Genomic DNA, 20,044 nt, shown 5'->3' with positions numbered 1-20,044 from the left:
CTTATTAGTTGCAATCATTATGATGATTTTATTAATTTTTCCAACTAATGTTATGAGTTGTTTGTTCTACAACATATATATTTTTTACTGAACTTTACAAAAATGTTTATGTAAAGATCAACCACTTGGGCGATTTATGTATCATAAAATAATATGACTTACTAATCAAATTTCTGATACTGATGTGAAGAGGTTATGCCTGGCTATTGGTCAAATGATGCTTGCTGGAGATAGTAGAAGTAAAAATGTACCAAAGTAGCATCAACTCATTTTACTCAATTATTTTATTGCCTTGATTGCATCCAGTTCTGTCATGTTTTTGCCTGCTGCGACATAGTAAAATTAAAACGCTGCATGTCATAATTCACAGTATGCATTCAGAAGTTATCAGAAGTGTTCGAGGTCAGCTGAAAATCTGCTGGTTTTCTTCCAGCAGGGCATTATGCTCAGCTGGAAGAAAACCAACAGAGCACAATGGCTTTGTGCTCGTTGGTTTGGACATTGGTTGGAGCAATGTCCAAAGAACATTTCTGCAGTAGTGCAAATGTTCTTGGATGCAACTTTACAAACCCACAATAGGCCCCGACACCATCTTCTTTTTATGCATATGCATAATATCTCAACTTTTTTTTCCATTTATTCTGTGACAGATTTGTTCGTTTTTTTTTTACCTTTTCACTTTACAAAAAATGAAATTTTCATACATGTACATGATAAGGTTTAAAAATCCACTGTGTCTTGTTGATGATGGTAGAAAACAGGTTAAAGACGCAAACAGTACACTGATAGATTAGAATGAGAATCCCTGATGGCACAGGATGTCTGCTTCATCAGTACATTTGGCAAAAAAAAAAAAACAATATTCTTCTGAGAAGTTGGGTTGATTTTATATTAGTTATAACTGGGGAAAAGGTGAAGAGGGCATGATCTGATCATTCCTTGATCAGTTCTTTGAAATACCTTGATTATCATCAGATTTTGGTGAATAACCACAGTACACTAACTGGACAAACATACAAAACAGCAGAGTCACATTTTGTTGAAACCATTTAATCACATCACTGAAGGTAATTTAGCACTTGTCTTTCCTATGACATTACTTAAAAACCATCTAACAGGCTGGCTTGAATTGTGTTCACAAACATCCTGTTGGTTGTTCATATACATCTTATTTATTACTGGTTCCACTCACTAACCACTGCAGAGGGTTTTTTTCACTATGAGCCTTCTCAGTCCTTACAAGGATGCCTGGTTGAATAGGATACCCGACTATCTTTTTAACTAAACACATTCTTGGACTGCCTCACTAATGGGGATGTGTTTATTTACAGTTTTCTCTACAATGTACCTCTAACACTTGTGAAAATCAAATCAATGAAAAACTTCAATGCACCATCTGGTGCTTTTTAGCTGTACAGCTAAAAAGGCATAAGATGGCTTTAAAAAATATAATGTTAGGTTGTTGATCTATTACTTCAAACAAAAGGCCGATTTATCTCCACATCTGCTGGATAATAGCTGCATCCCTTTTTTATAGCTACCAAGGGTCAGTCGACAATAAATGTTAATAAGTTTGGTGTTTCCCCAAATTTTCTTCTAACACCATCATAAGGCTAACTGAGTAAAGTGTCACACCAATTCAGAACAGAATGTCATTAAATCTGACACAGATGCTGAAATAATCTTGATGCTCCAGATTGTAAACTAGCTGAAGAAGAATCATCTGAACTAAACTGAACATTGTCAGTATCATTGTCTAAATTAGTAGTTAAAGTCACCATTAAAATACAATCAAATATTGCGCCATCATTTCATATTTATACGTTTTCTCGCTCTTAGCGAACACCAGTAAATATGTGTGAAAAATCTGACTGAATTCATCCTTTATTGCTGCTGCATAATCTCACAAAAGATCTCCTATTGAAAAATCCGTCTTTTAGTTTGGGTACGATTTGCCAGTGGGGTGGAAAACCCACTTATTTAATTATTTATTTATCTCAATACCTGGAGCTCTATGTGATGGGCAGCTGGGCAGCCAGTGAGTCTGAAAAGTAACTCAGTATTGTCAATTCCTTAAAGGTTTAAATTGTCGCTGTTGTGAGTTTTTACAAATGAAAGAAACAATTCTTGTACACAAGTTGCTTTTGTGAGACAACCGACTCCAGTTAATAAGTGAATGGCAGTCTTCTGACATTTTCAGCCCCACTTAGCATGCTTAGAACCCCAGCAAAGTAGATATTGAAAAAGGGGCTTTTACCACTCAATCGTTACAAATAGGTGTAAGTGAATAAGGGCTTAGTAAAATCAGACTAAGATTGAGTTTCACCGGAGGATTCAGGTGGGTTTGACTTTAAACAAAGAATGAAACAGATAAGTACCCCATGTTGGCTGTTAAATAAGGTAAAAGATTTATTATTTTGTGGACTATTTTTTTCAAAAGGGCATTATTAGAGTAGTCAATTAATTCTTTGAAATACGAGGAGATTGGGGGAAAAAAAGTCACTGGGTCTTTCAGTTTTGCCATATGATCCAAACCACGGAGGCCAATTTAACAAAGAAATGGTTCACCACGTACAAAATAAGTTTTTTTGTGTGTGAGCATTTTGACCCATGGGCCTAAATGGTTAACTGAATAAAAAAGTGGACTAAATATTTAGAAGGGTTTTGCAAAGAGCATTTCTCAAAGATCTTCCTCTTCATGCTCAAACCTCAATGTTATAGTTAAAGTCGAAGAGGCTGTCCTGTTGTCATAAAGAGATTATGCAAAGCATTACATATTCAGATTAAAAAGGCTTTTTTGTGTGTGTGTATGTATGTATGTGTAACAGATCTCACTGGTTTCTGCAATAACCAATGGGATCTGTTAGAATTAAGGAAGTTACTCTAGCAAACATAACTCAGTAAATGTAACTACTTACCACCCACCTCTGTTTTTAGCGTGTTTTGTTTACTGTGGGTGGTTCCTTCTCAAACTTTGGACACTCACATATCCTTAAAACCGTTTGCACGGCCCTGTGGACAAACAGGAAGGTTCAGGAATCAATTAAGTGCATAATCGGAATAACTATCCACAATTCAGTTATCAATCGTGTGAATTTGAGCTTGTGGCTCCTGGAATGACTGAAGCATAAACAGTCGCCCAGGGCAGTGAATCCGCTTTGTCTTGTCCCTCTGCTCGGCTCTCGAGGACACTCCCCCATATTGACTCGCAGTAAAGACGAGACTGGCTGCTGTTTCGTTGTAGCCTGTTGAAACGGGGCTTCTGGGCTGCTAAGGTAACTTCGCCGTGTGTACCCGTGTAGAAAAAGCTACTTTTGTAACCGATTTAACGTAAACCTCTGCAGAAACTTGAGCTTGATAGTTGTTCTGATTGCCGCTGTAGACAGGGGCATTACTGCTAGCTAGCGGCTATCCAAAGTTAGCCAGAGTAACAGCAGCGCTTGGGGGTAATAATTGAGCGGATGTGTTGGAGCTTGTGATGTTGTTTGAGTAACATATTGCTGTAACATCCACGTTCAAACATACACAAAGCGTTAAATATCCGTCTATTATTGCCAGTGCCATCGAAAAGAGAGCGACGTTGGTAAAGATTTGCTAATAGGAGTTAGCAAGGGGCACCACGTCCCCTGCTGAAGTCATGCCGAAAACTATTAACGTGTTCAATCGGGATGGTTCGGTCAAAGTTGGTGAACTGCCTCACAGACCGAGTGTTTCGTGGAGTTTGTTCCCCACTTCTTCCATGAAACACACGGAGACGAAGCAAGGGCAAATGTTTCAGTTCCTCAAGAAGTGGGGAAACAAGCTGACTTAAAAATAGTTTTGAGATTCAGTGGTAACCACTGCTGTCCACAGGTGGAGATATAAAACCAGGCAGAGGGAAGAAGAGGAGAAGCTGCACTCCTTTCATCAACATGGGGTCTGCAATTTCACGATGGAGGGTTTGTATTCTTAGTTATGTTCTAGATTAGATGGTTGCAAAATCCACACAGATTGTACGCTTCGGTTCTTCTTGGAGAGCAAAGCATGAATCATAAAGTTTTTTTGTTGTTGTTTAAGTTGTAATAAATCAATGGACACCCAATTCCAACTAACAAATGTAGCCCAATTTATGACTGGTTTGTTACCAAACATTTCGCACATCCTTGTGGCAAAGTGTTGTCAGTGAAGCACAACATCAGTTTATTTGGCCATTAAGGTAAGAAGTGTATCAGTGGCCTTCCCACAAGGAAGCATGGCTTTCACTACCAGAGTAATTTGGGTGCATTAGTTATATTAAATCTGGCAGCACAAAAATTAGGAATAAATCTACAGATCCTCCCATGCTATTCTTGTTTTGATAATTCTCCAGTTTATTCTCCTAGTTTCTGATCAGAACTAAAGTATAAAAACGTTTCCACTCATCATTCCCACAGTTTACAGAAACTTTGATACTTTGTTTTTTAAATTATAAATTTTTAGGCACAACATAGTCTGCATATCACTGCCCTACGTGTCCTCCAGTGTGCTGAGTGTTGATTGCGACCATCTAATACTGCATTTGAAAGTCTTTACCAGTATGTAGATTTATCATGTAACCGGGGCATATGACAGTTTTCTTTTTTTCCCTTTTGCATTAAACCTGAATAATATAATGTACTGAGACTTTTTACAGTGTTGAGCAAACAAAAGTGTCAAAGAAAATGACAGAGAAGCTATTTGCAAGGAAAGTGACTTTTGTTTCAGACAATAAGTTACTCTGTTGAATTTCTTTCTTTCAGGCTAAACCTTCCACTGTGGAAACTTTGGAAAGACTTGAAAAGGTAAAGTTAACAGAAAGGGAGGTTATTTCTGAATATAATGGGGAAAATAATTCATTAGTGTATCAGTGTATTTGGAATTTTATCATATTCTTTACATTTATTTTCTATTTGGTGAAATTATTTCATGTAGGGTTTTTTTTTTTTCAGGTTATAAAACTCGTATAGCATTTTCAGTAAAGCGGCTGCATTCAGTCAGTTTGTAATACCAAAGAACTGAAAACACAGGCAGCATTTTTGATTGATTTGCTGAGTAATTGAGCTTCATTGCTGTATTGAAACCAAGCCACCATTGGGCTATTTTCAGTTTGTGTCCTTGGAGTAGTATTCACAAGAGGTCTGCACGTCGGAAAGATGTCGAGTGGTATTTAGGTTGTGAAGCGATGGGAGTTAGACCTATTTGTGTCTTCCCTTGTAATTCTTTGAGAATATAGTTTTTCATCTGCTGCTTTACAGCACAAGAAAGGATAATCTTGCAGGATCTACTGTATAGTAAAACTGAACATGAACTCTGTTCATTTGTTGCCTAGAGTGACAGACACACATGTTCCAGTGGCATAACGGGGATCAGGGGGAGGTCCTATTCTATCCACTGGCTATTTTTAGCTAGCCTGGTCAGCACTTTGAAGCAGGGCTTATATTTCCCATTTAGAGAATCAGAATATTAATTACTAGTTTAACTTTAAAATGTAATCGGTTGGTAATTTTTTTTTGTCCTAATTATTTTCTGATTGGACGTTCCCTTGTTATGTGGTATTTGGATTACCGCTTCTGTGTAATACAGTGACCTTTGAATCTTGACTCCTATGCCAGACAATTGGGTTCTTTCTCAGACGTAGCCCTTCAAACCTTACATGAATTTGCCTTCATTTGCATTTAAGCTCAAACGCAATACAATATTAAGAGATGTGGTTTGAGTGTGATAGCTAAACAATGTCTAGTCTTAAAGCAGCATCAGTCTGTAATTTCTGGATTGTGCTGTTTGAAATTTATTTCTGTGGAGGAAGGTAAAATAATATAGAGGAATGTTTTCTGTAAGGTTTAGGGAAGCAGATACATCTCATTAAATTTGAATACATTTGAAAGATGTTATTTCAGTACGATTTGTATTACATAGATTATGAACAGTGTTTTATTTCAATCATGTTTTCTGTTAATTTTGATATTTATTACTTACAGCTATTGAAAACCTAAACAAATCTTTTTTTCATTTTTTTTTTTTTTTGAAAATTGGAACATGACATATTGTACATACTCGGCCTGTGAATCTTCCCCAAACTCTCGAAAAGGCAAGATTGTTGATCTTCTTGGTTGTTCACCTTTTCCACAAGATTTTTTTGTTCTTTCACTCAATTTTCCATTAGTACTCCTTGATATACCAACTAGAACAACAATCTTCTTTAGAAAACAAACGTATAGCTTGAGGAAGGTGTGGATCAGTGTCTGCTGTTGTCAAATTTCAGGCTTCCCCATGATTGTGTACCTCGACTTTAGTCTAAACATACATATATGAATATAGTAAACATCTTTTAGATGAAGTTATATGTCACCATAAATATTTTTAGTTTCAAATGCTGTTCAAGATTGACACATTTACATTGTTGGGCATGTTTTTGAATTAAGATGTATCAAGATTAAGATAGGTCAAATCATATTGCTGTTCAAATAAAATTTGAAATTCTTTGTTTCATTGCAGGAAATCCAGACTCTTGAAGATTACAGTGAAAAGTATCAAAAGCAGTTAAAGAGATGGGTCGGAGGAATGCTACTGTACTCATGTTTGCTGTATTTGGTCACACTCGTTGTCGTGTATTTGTGGTACATGCCTGAACAGTTAATGGGACGACTCATATTGATTCTACTCTTTTTAGTATTTCCGGCTTTGTAAGTATACAACAGAACTGATGGAAAGTTCACTAAAACCTAAACATGACAAAGCTGAGTAACTCTTTTTGAAAACTGCCTTTCAGAGTGTGGCTGCTTCGTAAGGCACTTGTCGTTATTTTTTCACGAAGAACTGAAAGAAATAGTAAGATCCTTCCTGATTTCTTCATATAACTATTCATATATGCTCTTTGACTTTTATTACAAAGATTGCAATTTTAATATTTTTGTTTTTCAGATGAAAAACTGGAAGATCTTAAAGAACAAAAAATGAAAATAGTAAGTGATCTTATTTTTCTTTAAGTTTTAGCCCAACTTGTCACTTAACCATTTGACTGAATTATTGGTGTTTTTATCCTGGCTATTAATGTAGGTCAGGGCATTTTGCAACTTTAGCTCATTTAGAATTTATGCAGACAGTTTGTGAGTTTGTTAACCCAACGAGCCAATCCACGAATGTCACTTTAATTAATGTCATTTAGTAGAGAAAAGAGATAAATCTGATAAATTGCTTGTCATCCTCTGTCAAGTTATAATAACTTTCAATAATTAGGGCTGATGAATTTTCACACTCCCCATTATCGAAGTAGTGAATCCAATTATTCTTCATATTAAATGCAAACATGCACAAATGTTCAATATTTTATTTAGAATATAGTTTTGAAGGGACTAACTATTACAATAAATTCAATCTGCTTGAGTTGTATTGATCAAATGATTACTAAAACACTGGTGTACTGTCGGATTAATAGATGAGGAATTATTTAGTGCAGTCTGATCGTGTTTTCATATGTTTTTAATATTTGTTGATGTTTTTTCTTTCCAAGCTTGAGGAAGTTATGGAAACTGAGACGTATAAAAATGCCAAAATGATTTTGGAAAGGTTTGATCCTGAGTCTAAGAAAAAAAAAGTGAGTTGTCAGGATTTTTTCTTTTCTCAAATAGCTTGATTATTAAACTAATTACCTCCTCTCAAATCATTTTCTTCTATTATCTTGCCATTTGTGTAAAGGAACTTGAATCCACTCCAGTTGGACCCCAGCTAACTCCAAAACCAGGACAAGGTATGAATTAATCTTCACAAGCTGGAAGATGCCATTTCAGATGCTATTTTAAATCCAGAATTACCTACTATTATATTGTCTGTGATCTCTCTTTGTTAGAGCTCCGTCAGCGGATTGTCACTCCAAAGATGCCACTTGTGGCGCCGAATCCTGCAAACGGTTCTGCTGCTCGCCCTCCTCTCGCCTCTGGGCCCAGCAATCCTGGCCGATCTTCCCATTCTGCTCCTGGTGGACCCCCAGAGAGGGGCCTGTCAGCAGTAGCTGCTCAGCAGAGCTTGATGAGGAGGCCCATGACCCCGGGAACACCTGTTCCAGGAGTCGGTGAGTTACCTGCACACAAGGGGACCAGATCATAATGTGGTCGATTAAGGTATGATTTACTCATCCCCGGCTTTGTGTCCCCAGTTGCTCAAAGCTCTGTGGTTTGTGTTTTCACCAAGGTTGTAGTATGTAATGGGGTAGCTGTAAAAGATAATTGCGTAAATGTATTCAAATGTCTTTTAAAACGATTCAACCTTTCTTAAAATAGGGTGTTGTTATGAAATAAGAAAAGGCATATGATCAGTCCCTAAAATTGCATGTAGTGCCTTGCAAATAAGTTTTACATTTAGGAATGTGGAAAAACACAAACTGCAATGTTTTTTTTCTTGGCTTAGGAGGTCAAAGGGGTGGAAGGGAGTGTTTGTGTTCGATCAACACAAAAAGAGAGCCTGGAGAAGTCTTGTTTGCAGTTTGTCACGAGTCTTACAGGAGACACAGCAAATATGTAGAGAACAGAGCAAACATTTGCTCTAATCAGAAGGGGTGATATTTGACTTTATGGCTTATGCAAAGTTCTGTGTGGCAGAAAACCCTGTGGATGGTGAGATGCTCAGACATCTGTTTTTCACAGCATTTATTAACAACATTACTAGTAATGCTCCTATATGTGCACTTCACTCCAAACATTACTGCTAAATTTTTCACCCCCAGGTAACCATCTGCTGATTGGTTACCTTTTTGTCTGAAAACTTGCACTGCTCTGTGTTTTGTAGTGGTGGCAGCATCATGCTGTGGCAATGTTATTGTCCAGCAGCTACAGGGAAGTTTGTACGACCTAGAAGGAGGATATATTGAGCTTTATCCAGTACAATCCTGGGAGAGAACGTGTTAGAGGCTGCAAAATAATTATTACCGGATTGGGACTTGGACCTACAGCCAGAGCTGCAATGAAATTGTGCAAATTAGGGATGAGATTGTAATTCTTTGTTTTCTTGTAAATATTTCAGAACTAGATTAAAACAATATATTTTTATTAAAAATTTTCATGGGCTATCTACACATGCAACCCTTCTTTCCATCTCTGTGTCCCTGGTGCGCCACCCATATAAAAAAAAAAGAAAAAGAAACAAGAGTAATAATAAACGAGATCTGCAATGAACCAAATGACATATTTAGAGCGAAAATGAGTAAATATGTGTCTGGGTTGGCTGTTTTAAGCTAGTGTGTATACTTACAAGCCGAATAATCAATTTTAGGCACTCATTTTGAATAATTATAGGGTGTTTTTTATTGCATCCCTTTTTTTGCCCAGGTTGGGAACATTATTGTTAACCTTGTATGTTCAGATGTAACCTGCAGTTCTGTCAGTCAGCCCTCTGCTACAGCAAAGCAAAAGAGGAAAGTGGTTGATTTTCAGACTTTTAAAACAATTCAATCTTTGTAGAGGTAGATAACATCAGTGATTAGAAACTGTTTCACATGCACGTATCGACAAATCGCTGAAAATCTGGGCCAATTCATCTTTGCACCTGTAGTTAAGATCAAAGTACACTCGTATTTTAGAATTTTATCATCCAGGTCCAGATCTAAATCTTGCAAGATTTGGTGTTCAAAGTTGCTCTTTATCCAAATCCATGTTTTGTTAGTTTGCAAACAAAAGTTAAATTTAAATTCTAGATGTGTAAAGGTTTAGGACTTTCTGCTGCAACTGCATTGCTAGGTGGTGTCACATGTTGACTTGTGGGACTCAACACAAATGCACACCACACTTTTTAGATTATTTGTGAAAACTTTAGGTCATGTCTTTTTTTTGTTTTCGCTCAACTTCAGGTATCCTCTGTTTTGTTTCTTTGTCACTTAATGTATATTATTGAGATTTAAATTTTGAGGTTGTAACACAATGTTGTAAAAGTCGAGGGGTACTAACACTTCTGCAAGGCAATAATATAATTATCACAAGATAAAGATGACTGTTGGCAACTAACAAAGAAAAATGTCTCACCAGCATGATGCAGAGCTTCTTAGTTTAGATCTATATATTTAATAAAAATCTATAAAATCACTACTCTGCATTAAAAAAAAGTATAAATGGATAAAGAGATGTTTTTGAAGTAAAAGACGGTGCATTTTATAATTGCAAAGTGGAATGCCAACTGAGGTATGTGCAATACTGGATAACATTAAGTATGATTAATTAACCAGATCTGCATTTCTTCTGTGGGCAGTGGTGGTGGGGTTCTCACTAAGTGCCTTATAATTCCTGGTGAAATTGCTTTTGGCATCAGGAACACCTCACAAATGGCTTACATGGCTTCATGTTATCACCTGCATCTGTTGAAAATTGAAAGTGAAAAGCAATTTGATACAAAGAGTCACCACAGAGTTTCCATATGTTGGTAAATTAATAAGCAGCAGGACACTGAGACTCTGCCAAGTCTCACAGAAATGACCAGTCATCTTCCTATGATTGCTCTTGATGTTGAATTATATTAATTACTACCCACCAACATAGCAGGGGTTCACAACATGTTTTCCTAGTGAGATCAGGTGTGGCGTCATTAAGGGAAAAGATGCTGGTTTTTGGGAAATCATTCAAAGGTTTGTGCAACGCGCCATTTCTCTGGGAGGTTATTCTGCATTTAGGTTAGTAGTTAAGACTAAATAAAACAAACTTTTTTTATTTTTAATTCAGGGATGCACCCTCCAGGTCCACCACTGGTCAGACCTGTACTCCCAAGAGAAAGGGGTGCGATGGACAGAGTACTTGAGTATCTTGTCGGAGACGGCCCTCAGAACAGGTGCGCAATATTTACTTAAACATACTAAAAATTGCTTGTTTTCTTTTTAATAAAATACATTTTGTAGAAGTATTTACAAAACTTCCTCACATTTCCTGATCCGAGTTGATGCAGAAGCTGACATGGTTACGCAGTTTTGAAAACTCAGGGATTGTACTTTTTATATATTAATAGTGTTCTTTTTTTTATGTTGGCAGTACAGAATACAATGCAATCATTGTATTCATTAGCAATTCCCTTCACATTCTCTCAATCTTGTACAACATTGCCATTTTCACAGAATTGCCTTTGCTCTCTTGTAGGTATGCTCTCATCTGCCAGCAGTGTCTCTCCCATAACGGCATGGCATTAAAAGAAGAATTTGAATACATCGGTAAGACTTGGAGAATCACAGTACTGTTTATCAGTCTCAATCAAAGACTGGGCCTTCATTTGCCCTCTAGCGTTTGGCAGCACAGTATATCACACAGCTCTTAAATGCCTCTGCTGCTACAAGCTCCTGTAAGCGAAAACAGAACACGATTGAATGCACAAAGTCATATCAGTCTGGAATGTTTATGCATCTGATGCAAATTTTGGCGTTGGTTAAAATTTATCTAGATTAATCTGTCTCTTCAGCTGTGTGTGAGAGTGTATGTATTAACTAGATGTATGGCACTTTTATTTGTGTCGTTTCAGCCTTCCGATGTGCATATTGTTACTTCTTGAACCCTGCAAGAAAGACCAGACCTCAGGCTCCTAGACTCCCTGAGCTTGCTGCTGAACTAAAGATGCCAGCAGGCGATGCAGCCTCGTCATTATCTGTTACTGGTGAAGGGGATCAGCCTCTCACAGGTGATTAGAAAAAAAAATCTGATTTTTAAATTATTTTTTTTTGGTTGGAGTCCCAGAGTTTGGGTCAACAAAAGTGAGTTCTGACTAAAACTCTGACCCTTCTTAAAAACAAAGCTCAAAGCTGACCTACAGATTGTAAATGAAATCTGTGTTTTAAGGTGTATAGACAGGCAATGCTGCTACATTGTTTTCGTAAAGCTGTGGTTTTGCACGCTTTTGAAGCCACTAAGCTGCCACATCTTTCACACACACAACTGTCTGCAAAATTTTGTGGACGTTTAAAATTTCATAATTAAGCGTACTGATTGCCTACATTTCTTGTGACAAATTCCTTCATTTTCCAATATCCAAATGGATATTAGCAAATTCGCAGAGCTAGGCGGACGTTTAACCCCAGTTCTTCTGCAGCCACACATCTGTTGCAGTACAAAGTAGCAATCTGGCTGACTGATTGTGCCGATTCGCAACCTCATCGGCTCAGTGGCACTTACAAAACAATATCATGAATACAGTTTCTTATTAGGCAGTTTACTGTGCAACTTTGGAGTACACCATTGTGAAAATTTACCTGAACTTATCTGTCTGCTTTAAGCATATGCGTACCTCTGCTGAGAGAAGTACACCCAAGTATTCGGGGGCCTTCAGACTGAGTGTGACAGCAATATTAGCTATACTAATCTGTTGTATCTGTTTTGCTCTTTTTCCTTTTTTTATATACTTGTTTGGGATACATTCAGATGTAAAATGAAGCATTTATCTAATTCGCAGGAAAACCCAAGCTTGCTGATGTCCCGCTTGGAACTGATGCCCAGGAGCCAGGCACAATAACCACCAAGCCTGGTTCTGCATCAGACAGCCAAAACAGCTCAGAGCCACATGACTCGCCTTCTGAGAAATCTGATGATGAACAGGATATTTCTGCTATGGAAGTGGAATAAAATAGCAGGGAGATGATTTCAGCATGCTACACTGGAACAGGGTTTGTTTGAGGGAATTAAATAAGTCAGTTTACAAGTAAATATCCTTCCAGTTGCAAAGACACACTAATAATCAAGCTCTTAAAACCTGCTGAACTCCTTAATGCTAAAAACAGCTTTTAAAATTGTAGCAGAAGCAACAAGTTGTCTATATAAAATAATAGAGCAAAGGATTATGCCAGATCTGTTATTTTCAAAGTTTCATTTCATATTTTTGGTCATTGTCTTATTTTGTTTGTGATAAACTGAACTTTTGGTGTTTTGTTTCAGTAAGCAGAAAATAGTACAAAGCATGAAGTATTTTGTGGGAAAAGTGTTATTTATGACATATTTATAGCCAATTTTCTTTTATAGCTTCACTTGTTGTTTACAGTGCTTGCTGGGGTATTTGGCAGCCTATAGGTGGAAATATGTTTTCACACAGATAAGGTACCGTTGACCCAAAGCACATGCAGAACATTATGTATTTATCGCTAAATGTAAGGAAAGTAGGCTTGTACTCTTCTCCTAAGTGCCTATTTTATGTTTGCTTTGGGTTTTTTTGTCAATAAAATGAAACATTTTAATAGATAACGTTACCTATCTGTTTTTATTGGACTATCAATGTATAAATTCATGTGCTGTAGAAATTACACATGATAAACTTTTGTGAAACTACCCCCCAAACCAGACTAGAAACTATAACGGCAACAACTGTTGAAAAGGATAACGCATATCCAAAAGCACTAAAAGTATTGTTGGTGTCCACCTCAAAGGTCTTGCTCTTGGTGTTTCCATTAAATAAGAAACAAGTCAAAATGACACGTCAGTAAGTTTCTTCACAGACGAGTCATTAAAAAACAAGTTGACATCATCCTCCTACCATCATCTTCGTGGTTTGCGCCAGTGGCAACATCCTGTTGATCAAGTGAGTCGTTTCCACTGCAGTTTGGCGAAACAAACCAGTTTTGATGTGGCCAAAAAACAAAACTGCATCCTGCCCACTAGTTGCATGCCAAATTTAGAAAACAGATATCAGGCAAATAGATTTGTCTAAGTTCATAGTCTTTTATGGCAACACTGTATAAATATTTGTTGTCTTTATTGACTTCAAGATCAATTCTTTGGTCAATAATGAATGGTGAATGTAGCAAGAACTAGCATGTGCTAACTACTCACAGGCATAATGTTACTGAATGTGAAGAAACCTGTTCACTGGTGTGAAGTAAAGTCATCAACACAACTCACTTTTGCTATTGAACAACATAAATGTGCCATTTTAACTTTTCAGACTTCTACAGTGTTGAAGAGGTTCTATAAAGTCTGCACAGGTCGTCATATAGTTGAAAATGTCTGCTTGTCAAGAACGATGAGGCTCATTTAACCTCTTATTTAGCAAGTTGAATCACAACATCTCACAAATCTTTGGGTTAAAACTTTAAAACTTCTGCTCCAGCAACATAATGCTAGAATTTGGATTAAAATGATAATTTATTGTGCACTCTTAACAATCCAAATGACACAAACTAATTTAATGTCTTTTCAGTGTGCTGTCCAGTCTTATATTTATCCAGCTGCTCTCTTAGTCCCATATTTAAACAGCCTGTTTTCATTACCAGGCCAATTTTAACTTGTGATTATTTTATTTTTGCTCATTGATCATTTCAGACAGTGTGAGATAATGCCGCTTGACACAGAGCCTGACCAGTCTTGATTGCTTGACCCTCTTGATTTGTGACGAGAAAAGTCATTGCTCCAAACAAAGTTGCTCTCTGCCGTCATCTGACCTCTTTTTCTCTCCTCCTGACTGCGCCGTGTAAAGTGTTTGTGGGGGTCAACATCCCACATCTTCTATGGGTTTTGATAATGTATGTTTACTGAGACGTGACCTCCTGGGCCTTGTAATGCATCAATGTGACACCCAACAGTAACGCCTGATTCCACCGCATGCTGTTTGAGGTTGACCTCTGACAAGAGCTGAACAGAAAGGGGGAAAAAATGGATCAATAGGACAATGTTTAGATTTTGTTACACTGCTGGGATGCTGTTCAGTATACAAGGAGAGGAAAATAATCACAGAACATGAATATTTCTGGTACTTTGGCAGTAAATTGTATGCAGTGATTTTTTCTGGGGCAAAGTCCCTTACAGTCCATCTCAGTCAATTAGAATATCAATAAAATGTTATTTTTTTTATTTCAGTAATTGAATTTCTTTAGTAAAATTCATAGTGTAGACATTAATTGCACACAGAGTGATTGGTGTTATTGTTGGTAAACCACCAAAAGTTATTGCTGAAGAAGTGTGCTATATCCAAGCACATTTATAAAAATTTGAGTGAAAGAGAAACGATGGACCAAATGTATTTAATGATGGATCTTTAAACATTAAAGATTGAAAAATGTTGGTCCTGCACTGTGTTCATTTTGTCTGAGCTTTAAAATGATGGTCTCCAGCTTTATAGCAGGAATCCATAATTATCAAAATGAACACAAATATATTCCTGAAATGCTTCTCTACTCATTTTTTGAGATGCACCTGACTGGGCAAATGATTTTCTACCATCAAAATTTCATTAGTTAATCAATAGTTACTTACATTGTAGCTTTTTGTTGACGTTTAAAGATGACATTTAGTGTTTTCGCGTAAAGACACATTTTTTTCCAAGGATGATGAAAGATAGAGAAAAACTCTGTTCCAAGGTAATTTTGAGCAGGCAATAAAAATGTACAGTGAGGCTGTCCCAAGGTTCATAGTTCCTCATATGCTCATCTCTCACATGTGTATTGGAGGCAGCTTGACTTAAATTTATACTGATCTTTTATTTATACCTAGAAAAAATGGCAGATAAGAAACATAAGTGTTCTTGATACTGTGTTTTGTCATATCTAGCCACCAAAGATTGAAATCCTGCGAAACAATTTTCTGAAGAAATGAAGGAGCGTGGCCTCCTGAACCCCGGAGGAAAATAACCCTGCGGTGCGAGGCGGAATATGAAACAGAGGCGCCAGAATAAGTAAAATAGACAAGTGCACCAGGCTTGTCACTTTTCCATTTGCTGCCCCCGAGTGAGAGCAACTTGAAATTCTCCTCATCTCAGATAAGACCTTCATCGTTATGCTCTATCTACTGTACTGAATACGAAAAAAGTACCACATCAGGCAGAGGTAACAAGGAAGGGAGCTGTGCAAAAAAGCTTTTGTTTCTGTCAGTCATGAACCTAAATGCAATAGAAAGAAAAACAAAGTCATAAGTGTACAGCAGAAGCCATCTTGGAGTGAGACGATGCTGAGATGAGTGTCACAGAAGTAGTTAACACGGGTGTGATATTAGGCATCGCCACTGGATCTTGACAACAGCATCATTACACAGTAATAAGAGCACAATCTCCTTCGGAGAAGCATTAAAATCAAATTAGATTATACAAGCGCATGGCTTGATGAGCTGCGAGGGCTGATGGTTCCCAAGCTGTGGTTCTCTGGTTATTACTCTAAAGCTCTTTGGCTGCCTGGGCATGAATTGCCACTTGACAGAGCTTTTCACTAAAGGTCATCACTTACCAAGAAATCAGATTTTTAAAAAGATTTAAGTCCGTGGAAATCTAAACACCCAGATAGATGGATTTCATTTTTTTTTTCTCCTCAGTTGTATCTGTCAAATGTCACTGCGTGCGGCCAAATGCATGATTCTATCTATAAAACTGTGTGTTGCATTTGGACCAAAGTGACATTCAGGGATCAGAGAGCATTGTCATTCTCAGTCCTACCCTATACTCATTATAACACTGAGTTATGACATGTTTGATTACCATAACGCTTCAGCAGATACATCTGTAAACCGAATAAAATGCTAAAACACTTAAAAAACTTGAGGACAACAAATAAGCAGTTACTACTAAAACTGCAACCTTAAAACAGCTGTAATTCAACCAATAAAACGTCATATTTGACTCAAGATATTCGAAGACAAATTAAGTTTAAAAGCTAAACTAATCTAATAAGTAAAAGTCCACACTTTCTGAAGTGTATTAACTCAATATAATTGATTCATTTCTTACTGATTTTAAAAACTATGCTTCTCCAAAGGCTGAATGTAATCAAATGGCCGAAATCAACTAGCCTGTGATAGCCTGGGCTTGCCGCCAGTATTAAACAAAGCGGATAATATTAGTCAGAAAAGTTGAAGTAAAACAAACAAACAAAAAAAAAAACGTTTGCTCAAAAAACTGTTTGTGAACATCCGAGTAAGAGCAGATATTTTCACTGACAACAGCTCCATAGGGAGAAGCAGCTCAGCTGACGAGCAACAATGTCTAACATTACTGCGGTCACTAAGCTAGCTAAAGCTGCTTATCTTTTAAAAACTATTCTAAAACCCAGAGATGGTGTGCATCAGTGATTTGTTGCAAAAGTTACAGATATTGATAAACTTCTTATTGTCAGAGATTGGTAAAAGGGAGAGAAGGAAGTAAAAAAGTCCATGGCAGAAACACTCTTATCTTGGCAAAAAAAGAAAAATAAATCAGATATCTGGCTGATTTATTTTTCTCTGGCTGAGAATAGTAGTTGTCTCACTGCAAAATCTTTCCTGATGATCAGACTTTGGTCGGGTCAGGAGGGATGTGACGACACTTAAAACTCACAAGGCAAGACTAGTTATTGACTTCAGAACGAGATGGGATTTTAATATTACTTTCAAAAGTCAGATCTGAGTTCTACTCGTTGTTAGCAATAAGTATCTCAGGGTTAAGAATCAGTTTGCAGTATCAGCACTGTTATTAAATCTGTATACAAACTCTTGTTTCAATGCAATAAAGGAAACTTACAGTCTTAAGTACAACTGTTTAGGATTTGTCTCCAAAAAACTTTGATATCTAAAATGTTCTTTATTGAAATTACATACAAAAATAGTGAGTTTGAAACTTAAGTAAGTTTAAAATCTAGTATTTAACACACTTAAAAATCAGTAATTTTAATTAGTTTATTTAAGTATGAATCCAACACAGTTCTTAATGCCAAAATGCAATCATTACTAAATGTTACACTTTGAAACTAATAGGGTTGACTGAAATATCTATATCTATATTGTTAAATATTAGCAAATATTTAACACCTTCCAAAACTTATTCTCTGGTAGGTGTTACTTAAATTTGTATATTTATATCAAAATTCAACACAATACGTGGGTTTTATTTTGGTTGTTTGTGAGATAATTACTTTACACTCAACCCACTGACAAACTTATCAATAAACCTTCAGGGGGTAATATGCCCTGGCATTCAATAACATAAAAGTACATCTAAATTCCCAAGCTCTATTATATGATGAATAATAACTCAATTATAAAGGACGATAAACTATAAATTTATCTCCACTTGCTTCATGTTGCCTGTATTTGAGAAATGACACTCAAAAGGATACTAAAAACTGCAACGAGAGGGGAAGAAGCGGAAGGCTAAAGCAGCAAACTGCTTCCACCACCTCATGTGGAAATCATACAAAGCATCCTGGAGGCAGCAGGGTTCATTTTATAGCTTCATCTATTACCACACTGTCATTGTTAATTGTCTTCTTTTTACCTCTGCAGGATTCTCCAAATTGGTCCTATCGAATGTGACAGGAGGAAGAGCATTAAGCATCTGACAAGATGATATCTAAGTTCAATTTCCTACTCCTCACCTGATTTATACCTGCAGCAGATCATTTTCTTTTCTGTCATAAAGACCTCTATAAATCAGTGGTGCTTATGGAAGCACTAGAGAACAAGGTCCCTGGATTTGTATCCCTTGTGTTTGCTATTAGGAAGCCATTACAGCCACATTTTCCTCCTTCAAACTAAAATGATCAAATCTAATATGGGCAAGATTAGAGAGATAAAGAGAGAAAATGCTGTAGGATCTGTTCTGCACAGCCCCCTATCTAAACAATATGCTCTAAACCCAATAAAGCAGGGCTTTTTTTTTTGCTGGTGACACCATTATCCATCTGTTTGGACAAAATTGCTGTATCATGGTATAAATCTGCGATACAAGTGACATATCCTCTAAAATAAAAGGGAACATTAACTGCTCTATCTTCTAGAGGCCACGGGACTAGCTGGCTATAAGCTCAGTCAAGTGTGATGGCAGTTATACTGTGTTTTACTAGACTGCAGACAATTATACTTTGGTCCTCTCCCCTAAGAAGACAAACTGCCGTGGCTTCAAGTGAAATGATTTCAAATAGATTTTCCAAAATGTCTGTCGCCAGATTGCTTCCATACATTATTTCACTTAAATGGAGAGAAAAAAAGAGGGAGCAAATCCACAAATCAATCACAACAGCCCACTTTACCAGATGGAAAGACAAGAGATTGGAGTGTGTGTGTGTGTGTTTGGAAGTGTGTGCATGTGTGTTTTGTAGACCTACAGAGAGGGACACTTATAGGATGAGCCCAGTCTTGTCTCTTATATATCTCACTCATTCAGAAGTATAAGACAAGAGTGAGTTGGAGCTCTTTGTCAAGTTTTACAGCAGTTATTTAAAATACTGAAAGATATCAAATAAAAGCATAATGTAGTTATGGCTAATGAAAGGCACGGGATTTATTTATCTCCAAATCAAAAGAGATATTTATATTTATTGCCATTAAAAATATGAATTAAAACTAAACACATTCATTTTTCAAAATAAATGCATTACTGGTGATCAAGTTTTACGCTTACAGAATGTCCCACTTAAGTACTCTATAATGTAGCACAGTATTTAAAGTTACACATTGTAAAGGTACACAGTAGAAGAATGAGTGCAAATACACAAGGCTTCAAAAGAAAACAACATGGATTGACAGAGGCAGGTTTTAATGTTGGCAATATAAATTAAGAATACTTATAATACCTCCTTCAAATATTTGGTTAACATATATTGAAGTAGGGGAGGCAAAGTGATGTTACAACGATTCAGAAAATATTCTACAAGTGTATTTAAAGTATCTGCAGTATTACATAATTTAATGGACATAAAATATGAATAATATTTCTTTAAAAAGCACAGAAGTTTAACTTATATTTTTGGAAAGCTTTATTTCTTGCGTGTTTTCACAACCACTTTTCAAATAATGAAATGATGCACACTTTTAAACCTGAGGGAAAAGTAGCGCTCAGACACACAACTTCAGTTTAAACTCACCAGATAGTTCAGCATTCACATTTTTAAGACACATGGATTCTTAAGGCCTTTATACGTTTAAATTTTATTCTGAAGAATCTAAAAGAGGAAAGTCTCAAAACACTCTTTTTGTTGCACCACTTTGGATCAGCTAAAGGCTTTTGACAGTTTTTTTTTTCACTTTCTGAGACTAAAGTGCAGTTCTGTCCATAGGAATGAGCAAGAAGTCCAGCAAGCTGTTGTGAGAAACTTGTGTGTCTTGCAATTTAAAAGGCAATTCCACCAAAAAAAGTAAGTAAAGTTATA

General features: G+C 36.7%; 1 protein-coding gene across 1 annotated transcript; it reads left to right on the top strand.

The window, feature by feature from the left end:
- The first annotated feature begins 3,174 nt into the window (after positions 1 to 3,174).
- Positions 3,175 to 13,205, top strand: lnpa (limb and neural patterns a). Its single transcript, XM_055032367.1, has 13 exons — positions 3,175 to 3,275; positions 3,853 to 3,938; positions 4,758 to 4,799; positions 6,493 to 6,680; positions 6,767 to 6,825; positions 6,919 to 6,959; positions 7,508 to 7,591; positions 7,693 to 7,744; positions 7,844 to 8,065; positions 10,698 to 10,803; positions 11,106 to 11,176; positions 11,482 to 11,637; positions 12,406 to 13,205. Exons 2-13 carry the CDS (start codon positions 3,912 to 3,914, stop codon positions 12,573 to 12,575), a joined length of 1,218 nt encoding a protein of 405 aa, XP_054888342.1. The 5' UTR covers positions 3,175 to 3,275; positions 3,853 to 3,911; the 3' UTR covers positions 12,576 to 13,205.
- Positions 13,206 to 20,044: the final 6,839 nt, after the last annotated feature.

Source organism: Poeciliopsis prolifica, unplaced genomic scaffold, assembly GCF_027474105.1.
Source record: "Poeciliopsis prolifica strain line A6 unplaced genomic scaffold, Auburn_PproV2 SCAFFOLD007, whole genome shotgun sequence".
NCBI lineage: Eukaryota > Metazoa > Chordata > Actinopteri > Cyprinodontiformes > Poeciliidae > Poeciliopsis > Poeciliopsis prolifica.
Note: the sequence above shows the minus strand (reverse complement) of the source record. Positions and strands in the feature narration are given on the sequence as shown.

Excerpts from the sequence above, each read along its gene's own strand:
- lnpa (XM_055032367.1), top strand. The coding sequence starts at position 3,912 with ATGGGGTCTGCAATTTCACGATGGAGG. Across the intron at positions 6,960-7,507 it reads AAGAACAAAAAATGAAAATA|CTTGAGGAAGTTATGGAAAC; the intron begins GTAAGTGATCTT and ends TTTCTTTCCAAG. Across the intron at positions 7,592-7,692 it reads CTGAGTCTAAGAAAAAAAAA|GAACTTGAATCCACTCCAGT; the intron begins GTGAGTTGTCAG and ends ATTTGTGTAAAG.